General features: G+C 34.4%; 1 protein-coding gene and 1 long non-coding RNA gene across 4 annotated transcripts in view; one reads left to right on the plus strand and one right to left on the minus strand.

Moving 5' to 3' along the window:
• LOC143252622 (uncharacterized) overlaps positions 1-5,050 on the plus strand; it is a 39,535-nt gene extending 34,485 nt beyond the window's left edge. For both annotated transcript variants that reach the window (XM_076505026.1, XM_076505027.1), the window contains exon 19: positions 3,572-5,050. In XM_076505026.1, coding sequence (XP_076361141.1) covers positions 3,572-4,571 — 1,000 coding nt within the window. In that variant the 3' untranslated portion in view covers positions 4,572-5,050. The remainder of the gene's footprint in view (positions 1-3,571) is intronic.
• Positions 364-16,569, minus strand: LOC143252625 (uncharacterized). 2 transcript variants are annotated; one of them, XR_013029081.1, is made up of 2 exons: positions 14,995-16,569; positions 364-681 (listed from the first exon to the last, which is right to left on the minus strand). It is a non-coding gene; the product is annotated as an uncharacterized LOC143252625 (long non-coding RNA). The 2 variants fall into 2 exon arrangements; XR_013029082.1 differs by lacking the exon at positions 364-681 and adding an exon at positions 6,366-7,938.
• Positions 16,570-17,562: the final 993 nt, after the last annotated feature.

The raw sequence follows: 17,562 nt of genomic DNA on the forward strand, positions 1-17,562 counted from the left end.
TTAAATTCTCTTTTTCTGTGATATTCCACAGGGAAACTAAACAATGTTCCCTGATTTGTTTTATCCTTCTAACTTTGGAAATACATAACCAAATTTTATGAACCTCATTTAAGATGACCTAGGAAGGTCGAAACATTGTTCTCTCCTTATCAATAACAGTGTTAATACCCATAACGGCCATTCTGAAATACATTTTTATGAACCTCAGTATATATATATATAAAACTTTTGAAATAGTAACTAGTTTGTTCTAATTTTAAAAAACAACAAATAATTTGTTTTAGTATTTCTATTGTATTTTATGTTGTGAAATTTACAGAACTTTGCTGCATGACACCCATTTAAAAAAAAAACAACAAATTATACCTTATTTTATTTTTTTATTATTATTTATTTTCCATTGAAGAAAAGTTCCATTTTCTTATATATCCAGTCAATTTCCACTTGACTGATATCTATCAACATAATTCTTTTGCCCGGCATGGCCAGGTGGGTTAAGGCATTCGACTTGTAATCTGAGAATCACAGGTTCGAATCCCTGTTGCACCAAACATGCTTGCCCTTTCAGCCATAGGAGCATTATAATGTGATGGTCAATCCCACTATTTGTTGGTAAAAGAGTAGCCCAAGAGTTGGCGGTGGGTGGTGATGACTAGCTTCCTTCCCTGTAGTCTTAGACTGCTAAATTAGGGATGGCAAAATTACGCAAAATTAAAAAACACAAAACTTTTGATACATTATTTTTCTAATTGCACTAGTCACCACTTGCACATATAAATCATAAAACAAATGTTTAACCAACAGAAATGTATGGGTGAAATAGGACCTCACCTCAAACCTAAGTCAGAAGCAATTCCTAGATGCAGGTTCTTACATGAAACTGGTTTGTTTTTTTTAATTCAGTCTAGCAGAGAAGGAAAATCATGAAGTACATGATATGAGTGATTATTTGTTCAAGGGGTGATAAATGCTTAGCAATTATGCACCTGTAATTTGTAATGGGTAGGTGGGCAGAAAAAAAAAAAATCAATGAGTTGTTTATAGTCAAGACTTGGTCCTTTGCAGAAATGAAGGATGGAACTTGTTTTTTCATTTATCTTCACAAATTACATTAAATAAATGTTACAAAACGTTAATTCTAAATATTTATGAGAAGGAAATTGTTAAAAGGACAATTTATATTATTTTTATGTAAGTTTTGAAAGGTGATATGCAGGTGTGCACTTAATACCTGAAAAGTAATCTCTGTAGATAGGGTTAATTTTTTGTAACTTGATTATTTGTGGCCAAATAAGTGTTATGGTGTTTAACTTTACCATGAACTTTGAGTGTAGAAATTAAATGTATAACACGTTTTAAGGTAAATCCAACTATCTATGTAATTTCTAAAATATGAAATATATTGTGCCTGTTAATAAATATTTTAAAAATAAAACAAAAATAGCTACACAAGCATACTATAATATGATACGATATTTAATTTGAAGACAGTTAAATGTCTTGCGTGTGTTATGTCAGTCTGATGGCAGAAAAACAATTTAAATGTACAATAACTATATATAAACACTGAAGATGTCTAATGAACTTATAGCAAGAGTGATTTATGTATATTTCACATTGATAAGATTTTTATTAACTGTTTAATCACACATTGTGCCATCTTACCTGTAGAAAAGTTAGTGTCACAACAGACATGATTTCTTAAAATAGGAGGAATCATAAAAGCTAAAATGCATTTATCCAGATAGAACAGTTTTATTACTATCTGCCCAGTCTGATTTTAATCACCTGATAAGCATACTTAGTGTTGGTATAATAAGCTAAAATACATAGTTGAGATTACCTTCTCTGGAGTTAAGTGCATAAAATCTATTGTGAAATTAAAAGTAGCGACTCAGTTTGAAGCATAAATTATTTCTGAATTAAGTTATTTTCTGTTACACCACCAACGTTTTTAATATAAAAAAAATCTCTTTTTAAACAACAGACTCTAAATTTAAAAAAAAATTAACATTTTTCCAGTATTAGTGTGTATGCATTTTGTTTTATACTTTTGGTACATAGACTAACACAAATATTTTTTGTTGCTAAGGGACATGACATAAAAGCCATTGTTTAAATTTAGTGTTACCAGAACCTACTGGCTTTTCTGTATGTTAGAAGTTATCAATCTAACTGAATTTTATCAATAATTATTCTATGAATATGCCACAAATTCATTTCAAGAATGATTTTTATTTGATTTTCTCATAAAGGAATTTACCAACATTTGACTGCCTCGGTTGCACTTTTCTGCCTCTATGTCTGTCAAACTTGATTTTGCAAAATTTATATATTTCAAATGTTCCTTGGAAGAATACCTTCAAGTTTTGTAGGACTGGCAAATAAAAATTGTTACATTTCATCTGCATCTTAAGTATTCATAGATTCAGATGGGGTGGTAGTATTTGCTGCATCACTTTTGATGGGCTGTGCAATGTCATCTAAGTATGAGGTCTGTTCAAAAAATACGCAGACTGTTTGAATTGCGCGCGGCTCCAGTTGGTTCCAGGGGAATCCGCTTGGTGTCGCTAGGTTCGCACAGATCAGCTGATTACGACGCCATTTCCCGATTGCAGATATCTTCATTTGTGTATTAGCTACGCGGTTTTAAGTGAAGTGCGATTTTTTTTGTTTGGCGGATTTCAGAATGAATGACCTGAAGGAGCAACGACTTGCTGTGAAATTTTGTGTTAAACTTGGAAAATCTGCGATTGAAACTTTTGCTATGCTTAACACGGCTTATGGTGATGTTGCTATGAATCGTACGGCATGTTTCAAGTGGCATGAACGTTTTAAGGATGGTCAACAGTCCATTGAAGATGATGAGCGTCCTAGACGTCCTTCCACGTCAACTGACGACCCACACGTCGACAAAATCAACACCCTGGTGCGGGCAAATCGACGTCTGACTGTCAGGGAGCTTGCTGAAGAGTGTGGGATATCAGTTGGATCTTGTTACGAGATTTTGACCGAAAAATTGAAGATGCACCGCGTTGCTGCGAAATTCAGCCCTCAGAACTCGTGAGTTTTTGGCCAAACACTCGATCACTGTCCTTCCCCACCCCCCTACTCACTTGACCTTGCTCCTTGCGATTTTTTCTTGTTCCCCAAACTCAAAAGACCCTTGAAAGGAAGAAGATTTGAGACGATTCTCAAGATTAAGGCTAATGCGACGAAGGAGCTGGAGGACATTACAAAAGAAGCGTACCAGGACTGTTTCAACAAGTGGAAACACCGTTGGGATAAGTGTGTGTGTTGGGGAGGAGAGTACTTTAAAGGAGTCCCAGACCTGCAACTTCTAAATAAAGTACATTTTGTTTTATGACGTCAGTCCGCGTATTTTGTGAACAGCCCTCGTATTTAAGTCATGTTGAATATTGCATTTTAGATGCTGTCTCCTTCTCTGGAGTAAGGTAAGCTTAATTTTTTTAGAGATGATAAAGAAGGTGGGGGAGTTTATAATAAACCCTGTGGGATAACTATTAGGCAAAAAAAAGTTACTAATTTCATTTTTTTTTTATTTACACAGTCCTGACAACATTGTAACTGATGAAGCAAATCTTGGAAATGGAGAAGAGCAACATGTAATTATACAAACAGTGCCAGACCTTGGAGATAATTTAAATCAGGAAACCATGAATATTAATCAGGAAGATTTAGCAGCCAATTTGATAAGAAGGGTTGCTGAAGAAGGAGTGACTATATCAATGGTGGCTGGTGAAAATATTGGAGCAGTGGATACACTGCCTCATGATGGCCACATTCAACAACCTATTCAAATTGAAGCTGTTGGAGAAGATGGAGAGACTCAGAACGTATCTGTATTGGCTGACAGTTCAGGATCTGTAGAGAGTAATCTTGGCCTTCTTATGTCTATGATGCAGGCCTCTGGCCAAGCCACATCTGCAGAAATTCCCCCTGATCATGTTGATATGTCAGGCTTAGTGGTCAGTAGTGGTTGTCATCTAGATCTCACTAATAATGATACTACTGTAGTAACTGCTACTGACATGAAGATGGCTTCATCTGTGGTCAGTTCATTATCTTCAACGGATCATCACAATGTCCAGCATATGACGATGGCTGATCAAGAGAATGGTCAGTCTATAGTGATGATGGTATCTGGAGATGACGACTACCAACAACATATTCCGATGGAATTAAGTGGAGAACATCCATTCACAAATGCAGCTGTGGTGAATGTTCCCACTTCAGATGGTGGTTCAAGGATGCTGTTAATTCCAATAAATTCAGCTGATGGTCAAAATACTGTTCTTACCCTCCCTAGTGGAATCACTCTTAGTTCTGAAGATTCCAACTGTGGAAATGTTAACATGACAGTAACCATGGGGGCTCCCAGTACCATGGAAGAAGCTAAAGCAGATGATAATGAACAAACTTATTTGACTCTACCAATGATGGCAGAAAGTGATGTTGATGGACTTTTAGAGGCAACATCTGACTCCACATCACAGGGAAGTTTGGTAACAGTTGAACAGTTGGTGATCCCTCCCCCAGACCCTAGTTAGCCATAGTGGTGGTGGCCTGTCAAACTGCACGTTAACACTGAGTAGTTAGATAACCACTGAGAACCAACTTATTTTATATCTGTTTTTAACCATCAACAGTTAAAGGTTGCAAAAGAGAGAGCTCATTTTTATAGACTCAGCATGCATTTGTACCTTGTTCATTGTTTAAAAAATACATCATTTTGTACAGGCTAGTTTGTTTTTTTTTTCCTTGTCAAATACCAATATGTAAGACATTTTCATGTGTTTTGTTCATTTTAATCTTACCTTACAAAACTTTAGTTGTAAATGTTAGTTTGAACATAAATTTCATTATTGTATCACTTCTGGTTGAGCACAAAACCTCATTTTGTCTTTCTTTTGTTTTTTAAAGGAAAAAAATGTATCATCACTTCCAAATATTCTTTGGAAGAATACTTTCAAGTTTTGTAGGACTGACAAATAACAAAATCTGTTGTATAAATAAAAATTGTTACATTTCATCTACATCTTAAGTATTCACAAGTTCACAAAAACTGCCACATGTAAAACGTGTTTATATAAAGTTTTATGCAAAATAGGGAAGGAATTTATATAAGGTGAATTTTTTCCAATACATTAATAAAACATCAGAATCATGAGTCCTGCTTATTAGAAATATTTCCAGATTAAAATATTATACAGCTCAGTTCATTTATATGAACTACAGCTATAAAGCTTCTCAAATAATGGGGGATTACTGTTGTGTTGTCTTTTTTTTTTCATTATGCACATGCAGAGTTAAAAAGGTTATATTATTTGAACTATCATTGGTATGAACCCTAAATAAATCTGATTTTCTAAAATTTGAAAAATGTTAATTTTTAAATTGGAATTTAGTTCAAGATTAAGATAAACAGTAAAAAACAGTTAGTTCTTAGCACATTGTCTGCTGATATGCCATATAGGGTATGGTCTGTCTCTGCCAGTTGAATGCGAGTGTGCTGTATATGGTGCACAGCATTAAAATATTCTACATACAGTTCATGTTATGATTTAGTTAGTGGGTTAAAATATTACTCTACATGTGAACAAGTTTTTGTTGTTGTTTTTTTCTAAATATAATGTGTTTTTCAGTATTTTAAGAAGTTTTTGGCAATAGCTGTTAAATTTCCTTGTAGTAACCACAGTTTATTGTAAAATTATATACTGTAATATTTAACTTTCCTGTTTGTATGTATGTTCTAATATTTTATTTTAATGGTGCCTCTATCCCTTGTGTTTTATCACTTGAAAGTTTTTGGAATGGGGTAAAGTGTAAAAATTAAAAACAGTATTTAGTTAAAAATTAAAATTATGGCTAACATTTTTCTTTTTTGAGAAATACCACAATTTTTTGTTGCATTATACAATAAATAATTCACCAGTTTCCTACATAATGGGAGTTTAGGTCTTCCATGTCATTGATTCTTTCATTCCTTTCACTTATGCTGAAACTTGCTTACTTTTTCTTGTGATATTTTAAAAATTACTTCTACTGTATTAAATCTTCATCTGAAGTTTCAGCTGATATTTTAGGAGACATGTTACTCTAACCCAAAGAGAGCATTTGAGAGTTTTTACCCATATTTTTTTTCAAGATGTAGCTATTTGGTGAACAGTGAAAAAATCACGACTTTTGTTAAATGGTCCCGTAATTGTATAGTGTCAGAAAATATCTTCACAAGGATTTGGTGAGCAAATGACTTAATGATTTGTGTCGTAAAGAAATGATGCAAGTTTGTCATTTAACATTTGATTTTTGGAGTTGTTATGGTTGGAAGTTATTTGGATTGAGAAAAGCTTTAATGAAATAAGTCTTAACAAACTCACACAAATATATATATTAATGTAAGTTTAAGTAAATATAAAGCCAAGAGTCAATTTTATAGTACGTTTAAACAGTGGTTATATTGGAATTCTGAAGGAAGAAGAGATAGAGCACCACTACTTTAAATGGGATTTAAGCTGTGGGTGTAAATTATGTATAGATGGTGATGGATGTCATTGCACTGACACTTGGGGAAAATAAACTCAACTCTTGATATTCTAGCTGTGATATAAAGCTGCATAATGGATTGAAGGTTAATAAACATTTTTTTTGTTTTAACCATTAGTAAATAAAAATTTATTACTTTCAATTACTGGGAAATTGCAGAAAGTTTAATTGTATTTTGCAGGAACCATGTTATAGGTCTTGACCTTTTAGGGGCAACTATAACACAGTGGTTAGTGTGCCATCTTGAGGTTCCATGGCTTTTAGCCCCTTGTCACCAAAAATGTAAATTGCACTCCGTGCTTTGGGGCCATGGGTGCATTAACAGAGTGATAGCCAAATCCCACTGTTCAATTAGAGTAGCTCAGAAGTTGACAATTGAGTGGTGTTGACTGGCTGCCTTTCCCTGTAGCATATTACTTTGAAATTAGGGAAAAGTAGCCTTCAAACAGCTTTGTTCGAAATTCAACAAAGAACATTATTATTTGTATTAATTCCATCATTGTCAATCTCATGGCTATGATTAACTATTGTTCCCAAACGCAGAATATTCACTGGCTACTAGGAAGAATGTCAACATTCGTTTTTTACCACACATTTAGACAAACATGTTACTGTATATGGACATCAGTTTCCAAAACCACTTTTAAGCAAATTTTGGAAAATGAGGTTCACTAACACCAACTTAATTAATTCATGGTTTGTATTAAAAAGAAAAGTGACCTGATGTAACTATACCTTCTGGGTAGAGCTGAGTTAAAAATATTGAGAAATCATTAGTAATATCTTGATTACTTGGATAGGTGAGGTAATTAGAGTTTTAAAAATGGTAATAAATAAAAATATTACTTTTGATTAGTTGATTGTTTTTGTTACATTAATTACTTAGTTTACTGATTATGAATAAAGTTGATGCTCATAAGTAATTGACTAATAGCTCTATTGTGGCATCGTCCACCATATTGCATAATTGGTGCTGGTAAACTCTTGATAGTAACTAGAATTCATCTTGACCTTAATGGTCATTTTAATATAGTTTACACTTCTCATTATGTTGGAAACATGCAGTTACAATAAACCTCAACAAAAAAAATTCTTTACATTCTTTTTACTGTGTTGAAAAGCCTTATCACTGTCATTCAGGAGTAAACCAACAATTTCTTCTTCTAGATGTTTAAGAAAACCCATGTCTCATCCAGTCTTTCATTAAGATTCCATCTTTTGTTAGAGGAAAATCAGATAGACTCCCTATGAACTGGCGTAAGAATATAAGCCGTTACATTGCAGATGACTCTGTGTGTTGTCAAACTTGTTATTGGTGAAGAAAAGAACTAGTTATCACCATTTGGAGTTCTTGATCAATGGACAATTCAACTAGTAATATAAAGAAACTTGTGCACTCATGGCTCACATCTTTTATCTTTACAAGGGCAAAATATTCTGACTTACCTTCAGCACAGTTTATTTTAACTGCTATTGTCAATAAATGTAATAGTAAAAAAGAATAAAATATACCCCCTGCACGACTTAGAGAAACACTAATTGTTAGCTTTAATTACAATTGTAGATTTAATGTTTGTTGAACAATGTAACACCAGTGGGAGGAAACTTTCCACAATCTGCCCTAAAAGACACATTATTAGAATCACGCTATGTAAAAAACAACTTAAGAAAAACTAGTAAGTTTACATCAGCTACAAGAATTATGGGTATAGAGATGTCTTGCAGTAACTACACTCTAACATACCTTGTGAGACATGCCTATCTTACTTGTACAAAACTCACTCTTTTTAGTAATTCGCTAACAAAAGGGGTCAGGTGGTTAGGGAACTCGACTTGTAAGCTGAGGGTCTCGGATTCGAATCCCCATTGCACCAAACATGCTTGCCCTTTCAGACGTGGGGGTATTATAATGTGGCTGTCACTCCTACTAGTCGTTGATAAGAGAGTAACTCAAGAGTTGACGGTGAGTTGTGATGACTAGCTGCTTTCCCTCTAGTGTTATTCTGCTAAATTAGGGACGGCTAACGCAGATAGCCCTCGTGTAGCTTTGCCCGAAATTCGAAATAAACACAAAAAGGGTTATGAAAACCGTTTAATAGAATTTTATAAAGTAACAACATTCAATAAACAAACTAAATTTATCCCCAATATTACCTTAACGATGTTCTGGTTTATGACCGTCCCATAATTGCAGTGATTGAATTATATATTAGTTCAACGTTCGTTTGTTCCAGAAATGTTATGTAAAGCTACTTTAAGGGCTAGTTGTGTATGGTCATTTCTGATTTTAGACTGATATCCTACAAGAAAGATAGTTGAGAGTGTTCATTACCCTTGTCTGCCCATAACTTTTATAATGCATTCACTACCACAAAGAGTGGACATTTTTTTGGCAATGAGCCACAGAGCTTGGCCTCGCAGAAAATGCATGCAAATTAATAGGCCACGTTTGGCCCAACTGTTTTATCTTTTTTTATTTTACTTTTCAAGAAGATATACAAAGTACCAAAGAAACACTATCAAAAATTGTATTCGGCCTTTCCATAGTTAAGAAATCTGCACATACAGAGAGTCGAGTACTTTATGTTAAAACGATTTGGGATATGCAATTCAGCAAGTCACGTGACAGGCATCGATGGCACGTCGTGTCGCAGTGGAAGTGAGTGTATCAGAACTACGTTTTAACAAGTCGTTTGTAGATAGTGTGGTGCCACTGAAAACTGGTGACTTTTGGAAAGAATATGTAATAGCCCTTTCCAACATAAAATATTCGTACACTCAGACTATAAAGATGTGTTCAAATTGGATAATTTATGATTTCTCAGATACTAATACCTATTTTACTTAATGTTATTGAAAAAAAATAACAACAAGAGAATATAGATAAACTTAGGATCTAGGACAATCATATAAATGGAGAACTAACATTTACAAACAATACCTAACCAAGTACAAATGGCAGCTCTTGGGAGTACTCAACGAAGTGTATGTGTTCCTTGGTAATTATAACGAATATCGTGCCTTTTTTTATGTATGTGAGTGAATTTCAGAAAAGTGGAATACAGCATGTTGAAACCATCTTCGAGGGATTAATGATCATTACTGAATACTTCACGAGAGGCAAATTGGGAATCAAGGTAGTGGGTGTAAAGGTACAGGTGAACTCTTCTTATGTTCTCGACTCTTTTTGTACTTCGGAAATGCCAGCTTTGATTAAAACGAAACCAAAATGGTATAGATTCACCAAGATAAGTCTTACACATACCTTCTCTTCTATTGCTGTTGTTAGGGACGCTTAAGTCACAGTTTGAGGGCTGCGGGTTCGAATCCCCATCCCACCAAACATGCACACCCTTTCAACACTATTCGTTGGTAAAAGAATAGCCCAAGAATTGATGGTGGGTGGTGATGTGATGATTAGCTGCCTTTCCTCTAGTCTTTTACTGTTAAATTAAGGACAGCTAACGAAGATAGCCTTCATATAGCTTTGCACAAAACCAAACTCCCATTGCTTGTTTTCTGTCTGTCACATTCAATTTAGCTGTTATTAGCAGTGCCTAATGTCAGAAATGTTACCATACCAAGAATTATCTGTTAGCATTTGTTACTGATACCACTGGAGGGCTAAATCGACATTGAACCTCGATTTGGGGACCTCAAATTTCAATCAGTCTAAGAGATAGATGTTAGTTCACTATATCTGACAAATGAGTTTGTTTTCAATTTGCCATCTTGGAGCACTTAACACTGATCTACTCAGTAGTTTTTCTGTTAACAATTATAACAGATAATCTTGAAATTATTGATTTAAATTCTTTAATCCAGTTGTTGATAAATACTGGTATTTCCAAGTAGTATTCTGTTTATCGCTTCTCTTGTCAGCTGGCATACTAACACAGAAGTTATTAGCTTTTGATCAAGGCCATCATTATTATTACAAGTTTAATTTTTAAAAAAATTGAAATTTTATAAAGATAAGTAGAGCATGTGTTTTCTTACAGTAAAGCCACATCGGGCTATCTGCTGAGCCCACCGAGGGAAATCGAAACCACGATTTTAGCGTTGTAAATCCGTAGACTAGCTGAAACCACTTAACCAACAATTAGTTATCTTTCCTTCTGAGAGAGAACTCAATCTCTGTCCAACATCATCTATTTCATCCACTTATCTACTTCTAAGTCCTTTACCATCCAAATCTACCTGTTTCCTACCTTCTACAAGAGAAAGAGAAGACGATAAAAGGCCCACTTAAGTTATACTGTTACTTTTGACACCAGATGGATACATAACTATACCAAATTGTGTACACGTGTCAATATATTCAAGTAATCTCGAAGCAAATCTGTGAATAATTACTTTACAATCTCGTTGAACGATAATGTTTGCTTGTTTTTTTTTAATTTCGCGCAAAGTTACACAAGAGCTATCTGTGTTAGTCGTCCCAAATTTTGTCATATAAGACTAGAGGGAAGGCAGCTAGTCTTCACCACCCACCGCCATCTCGTGGGCTACTCTTTTACCAACGAATAGTGAAACTGACTGTTCATTATAACGCCCTCACGGCTGAAAGGGCGAGCATATTTGGTGTGACGGGAATTCAAACCCGCGACCCTCAGATTACTGATCAATAATAAAAACAAATACATAAGCCGTTTCTTTAGCAATAATATGAAGAAGTAATAGCTGAAGATATAGTAGCGGTATCCGAATGTGTTTCTATTTGGGTTGTAGATGCCTTAGCCAACTAAGCTATCGCTTCTCGAATATTGAAACTTACTCTTACCACTTCTTTATTGATTAAGAAAAAAGGTTACTAAAAGTACTGCCTGTATTTCAGTTTTACTGAAACAATTATAGAGCAACAAAAGTTATTTTAAAATCATTACAAACAAGGATAAGATCTGTATACAAGAAGAATCTTATTTCCCTTGAACGAGTTCGAATAATTTGGATTGCTACACCAAATCGACTGTGAATATTTTCTACACTTTTGACCTGTCACCTGGACAATAGTTTTTGTTTTCTCGAACTTCGCGAAACGCTTCACGAATACCATCTGCACTAGTCAACCTTAATTTTCAAATGGCAAACTAAGTGGAAGACCGTAAGTCGTCATGACCAATTGTTGGGCTATTCTTGTCAGAACAAAATGTGTGGTTTGCTCGTCATTCCTACGACCCCAAAGTGTGAAGCGCGATTTATGTTCAGCGGAACTCGAACCAACGGCTAAACGGGCGAGCATGTTTGGTGTGACAGTTTTGGTTTTGCAACTGTCAAGTGTATTTACATATTGTATACGAGGGCCAGAGTAACCCGCACTTACTCAGGACCCTTTCAGGGCAATGTCCTTGCACAATATACACATACACTTGGTGCAAATAAATCATTTCCCTTTATATTTCCATAATTATTTGCACTTTCGTTAGTTATCTACTAACTATGAAGCATTTACCTAAAGAAAACTTTTCAATGTTTAGTAATTAACTTCTAAACTAATATGGAGCCTAGTTTTTAGGTGGCCTCTTTTATTTATTTATAAAATATATATTCACTGGGGAAAGATATTTAGGACTATCCTCATCATGTATACAATACTTTACTAATCGGAGGAAGGGTTTGGTTTTTAATTTCGCGCAAACTTACACAAGGGCTATCTGCGCTAGCCGTCCCTAAGTTAGCAGTGTAAGACTAGAGGTAAGGCAACTAGTCATCACTACCCACCGCCAGATTTTGAGCTACTCTTTTACCAACGAATAGTGCGATTGACCGTCACTTTATAACGCCAATGGCTAAACGGGCGAGCATGTTTGGTGTGACAGGAATTCGAACCCGCAACCTTCAGGTTACGAGTCGAGTGCTGGGCTAGTAGGAATGGAATGCTGATGTAACAAATAATAAGTCTGCAGTCGGTATGGTATTAATAAAAGCACAATGATAAAAGTTTGTACTCACTGACAATTATGTAATAGGTTACCTGAACCATTAAAATAGAACTAAAATTATATCCAAATTAAACATGATGCCCAATCTATCGTTCGGTTCACATTTGTCACTGAGTTATGCTATAAATATATGGAGTATTCGATCACTGTTGTGATCACACTGAACAATCCATTATTAGGGTAAACCACAAGTGTCTTTAATATGTATTGAGATATATATTGGTACAGTAGTGTCCTTAAATGGACAAAAAGATACTCGTTTTATCGTTCAAACGGATCTTCACATGAGCCTCATCGATTTTAAATTAGTTTGATATTCAAACAGTTGAACGTACTTCATACGTAAGTTTGTAAAACCTAACACACACTGGGGCACATAACATACTGACTTTTTAACACTTTAGAAGCACTTTGTAGAGCATTTAACATTAAAAATTATATATTTTTAAACGTTTATTTTCGTCACATAAAGATGACGGAGGTTATGATTTCATTCATCTACGTCATCGACTGTGAGACAGGTTGTCTTCACATCTGTGTGTGTTTGTCAACGAGATTTCTCGAAAACGGCTGAATGAATTTGGACTACGACCCAACTTAGAAATTATTAGTTTTTGGAAAGTCGAGGTTACAAGAACAGCAAAAAACAAACAAAACATCTCTATCTATTAACATGGGGAGCGATTTTTTACACTATATTTGTCTTTAACTCTGTCAAAAAGGACTGGATTTCAATTAAACTTAGCGGGCAAATGTAGAATACTATTATTCATTATAATGCCAAAATGGCCCGTGTCCGTTGAGAATAACGGACACAATTTTTTGAGAGTCTAATACGATCAATACTAGGAGGCGGTGGTATGCGATTTAGTGAACGCCCATATAAATTTTCTCCGTGTTTAAAGCAAAAAGCTACATAACAGATTATTTGCACTTTACTCAACAGCTTACATTTTATCTAAATCGATGTAGTATTTGGTTATCTTTCATCAAATACGTGTTTCTGTAGGTAAACAAGCAATCAACAATAATAATAATACTCAAACTTTCTAATGTCGAAACATTTTCCAGTCACTTCTGACGTTCTTTAGAATTCAACGGTGTGTTGAAAGTTAATTACATCACGTAACTGCGTTACTGTCCTCTTGATCGAACAAATTCATTTGGCGACAATATAAATTGATATTCACCGAAGAAGTCAAATGACTAATTTCTTAAATCGAATATACAGAATGGTTTCAATAAACTATAAACATTGTTAAACACAATGTACAGATTCTACAAGTAAAATACATTTAAACTGTAATATTGATTATAATTATTTGCACTAAAACAGATACTAAGTTAATTATTACTATGTATATTAAAACAAATGACTCTCAGATAGTGATATGTAACAGAAAAAAATATATTTGAAATGGTAAATTTACTTACTTCTAATAGCAAATTTACAAGGGATTAATTACGAGGAATGTAAAAACGGATTTACAAAAAAAATCTAACCACTCTTGCCAACCCTGAAAATGCCTCGTTGCTTCGTCAGTTTGGTCGTTTAAGCAAATTATACGGTTTTTCAATAGATTATATTGTACAGAAAAAGACAGATTTTCAAAAAACTTATGGTCGACTGTTACCTATCATTGCTTAAAATTGATTATAAGTTATCTACGATCGGTAATGATTATTTTTTTTTAAAGATTAGAGGTTACTTCTACTTAAAGATACAAATTAAACCTTATAACTGAAATAGTCCACCAGTCAAAGTTTACTTAAAAACAAATGAAAACAGTAGAAAAATTCCATAAACTTACAAGTCAAGTACACCACCACTTCTTTATTGTCACTAACATAAATATTCTGTTTTAATCGATGGTATATATTGAAGTCACTACTTGCTTTCTTCGAGGAAGACTCGGGTACTTAAAATAAATGTATATATTTTTTTTCCTATTTAAACAATGAAAAATTTTCTCTCTCTCTCTCCGTAACCTAAAATTACTAGTGCGCTCGTAACAACTTGATTATAAACAACCCGTTTAGCCTTACAGAAGTCCCTCAATTGTTGAAAGCAACACACAAATTTCAAGTGAGCTCAAAATTCCATTTAAAAGTTAAATAAATATAAACAAGCAAGCATAGTTAGTTACCTGTATCAAGAGAGCCACTAGAAACATAAAGTACATTTACTCTTTAGATTTTTTCTTTATTTATTTATTTATTCTTTTTTTTTTTTTATATTTAACTTTTACGAACTGATAACAATCAAAGTTCTTTCTATAACACGAAACGGGTTAAGAGACTAAATGATGCGTTAAGATTGCACGCAAGTACAAAACAATGATCCATGCAAAAAATGAAAAGTCTCCATCCATGATAAATAGCAAAATACTTCATAACATGACAATATCATACGAAAATTTTAATACATATATATCTTTATATACTGACAAAAATAAAACAATGAAGAATTTCGCTGAATACTCACATTAATACGGTACATTTTAACACAAGTGACAACGGATGGTTCAATGGTATAGAATTATTTTAACGGCCTCTAGTGTATCAAATATAAATATTTAAATAGAAATATAACTGAAATAGTTTAAACAAATTAATAATAAAGGGAAAAGAGTCAATATAAATATAACCAAGATAGATGTGTTATAAGTTATAAAAATTAAATTCTTTTGTTCATGCTTGTGGCTTGAGGTTATTAAGATACTATATTAATTTATTATCAGGTTCCTACCTTGGGAAAGCGTTAAATCTATGGATTTACAACGCCAAAATCTGGCATCCGATTCTCCGATGAACGTAGTAGATAGTCCAACGTGGCTTTATTTTAAAATAATCAAACCAATCGTTTTTGGTTTCTTTTTCACTTTTAATCGTCAACATGTAGCAAAGACCGATTATTGTAAAATGTTTGAGAGAATATGCAAGTTGTTTGAAACATTACCAGTAAGTTCATTCGTGACCTCATTCTTTAACGCTTTAAATGTTTTATGGACGCTATCTGCAAACCACGTCCTGTTTCTCAAACACAACATGAGCAGATTATAAATTGACATTAGAACAAATGTTTTTGACCTAACTACAACTTAATTATTAAGCAGTCATTTGTGTCTACTTCAGCTTTTTTTACTTTTGTGAGCACATTCACAGCAAAAACCAAAAATAAGGACATTGTCTATTGAGAAAGGAAAAAAAATCAAAAGTGGAATAATAATCAATTAAAAGGCAAAATTCTTAATTAGTGTTCTACTGGTTAGATATAATACATGATTAAAAGTTATAAAAAACCTGACAACTTTAAAAGGGAGAATTGGCAGGTGGGCGTGGCAAGAGGGGACTGATTTTCTATTTGTTAGCTCTGCAACTAATTAAGGTTGTAGACTATAAATATTATACTTTGCCTGAGCAATGACAATATTATAATGCCCCTGCAAAAACGTTAGAGAAACACCTACGTCTGTTTTCCTCAGAAACGTCAATGAATAAAATCTTCAGACTGGTCTTGCGATAAGCAGTTTTGACGATCACGGGCTTGTTGTGTACAAAGCTATGTTAAGCGCTTTCGCTTTGCACCTTAATATTTGTTCTTCAAGTTTCTAGGTTAAGAGGTCGCGGCCGCCTTTAAACGATATATTTCATTGTTGTTAATTGCAACATGAAGCCATTGTTCAGTATACATGTGTAGATATATCAAGTCTTACCACTGAGAAAATGGATGCTAGGAAATCATGTAAAAATCAGCGTAAATCACAGGACTTCCATGAATATCAATCTATTAAGGAGGCAGGTGGACCTAGCGAGAAGCGCCGAAGGACCGAAGACGAAATCTAATCAAGAACATGAAGATATAATTGGCAAACTCGCCAATGTTGGAAAATTACACGAGCTGAACAATAGCAATGGAAAAGGGCCCGGCATGGCCTAGCGCGTAAGGCGTGCGACTCGTAATCCGAGGGTCGCGGGTTCGTGCCCGCGTCGCGCTAAACATGCTCGCCCTCCCAGCCGTGGGGGTGTATAATGTGACGGTCAATCCCACTATTCGTTGGTAAAGTTGGCGGTGGGTGGTGATGACTAACTGCCTTCCCTCTAGTCTTACACTGCTAAATTAGGGACAGCTAGGACAGATAGCCCTCGAGTAGCTTTGGGCGAAATTTCCAAACAAACAAACAAAGAAATGGAAAATCAACTCTACCTAAGCCAATTCGACCTGATCTTAATTAGTTTTTCTAGTTACTAAAGTCTCACGGACGAAAATTCATACCTGAATGGTATAAAACACATCTACTGACAAAAATGTACTGTTTTTACTACAGGTGCTAAATATTAAGTAAGCAACTTTCATGTCTTTAGGGTTTAATACATGGAAAAAAGTGCATGAGTGAATCTCTACAAAACAATAGTTTTCAAACACAAGCAGTCTGATACATATTTGAACAATGCGTGCAGATACAATGCTTATTTAAAACCAAAGATTTCTTAGAAAATAGTAGCAAACCGCATTAGTGAAGTTTACTAGCTGATTGTGGGGGAAATAATAGATTGACATAAATTGAGACTTACAGCTGTCCAAAATATAGCTCAGAGGGGTCGTTGTGAAGACGACACAGCTGAAAATGAAGGAATTTTTTATTACAGATTTATTCCCAGATCCTAAAGAAATAACTGAGTGAAGAACCTAAAAACGCCAAATATAGACACCATAGTGTACGAGATGCCGTTTTAGATATCGTCAGTAATATAATATTGGACGGTATATAAGAAGAAATGAGAGAAGCTCACTACTTTTTAATCTTATCGATGAAACTAAAGATTCATCCAAAGAAGAGCAGGTAAGTTTAATATTTCGGTACTTTAATGAAGAATGTCTTATTTTAAAGTTACTGGTGAGCTCGACACAGAATCGTTGGCCAAATACATTCTGGAGGAGTTAAAGGAGAATGGCCTTAATGTCACAAACTTGATTGGTCAAGGATATGATGGCACCGCAATCATAAGTGACAAGTGCTCTGGGACTTAAAAGAGAAAAAAACAACACAAA

Source organism: Tachypleus tridentatus, chromosome 6 (genome assembly GCF_004210375.1).
Source record: "Tachypleus tridentatus isolate NWPU-2018 chromosome 6, ASM421037v1, whole genome shotgun sequence".
NCBI classification, from domain to species: Eukaryota; Metazoa; Arthropoda; class Merostomata; order Xiphosura; family Limulidae; genus Tachypleus; species Tachypleus tridentatus.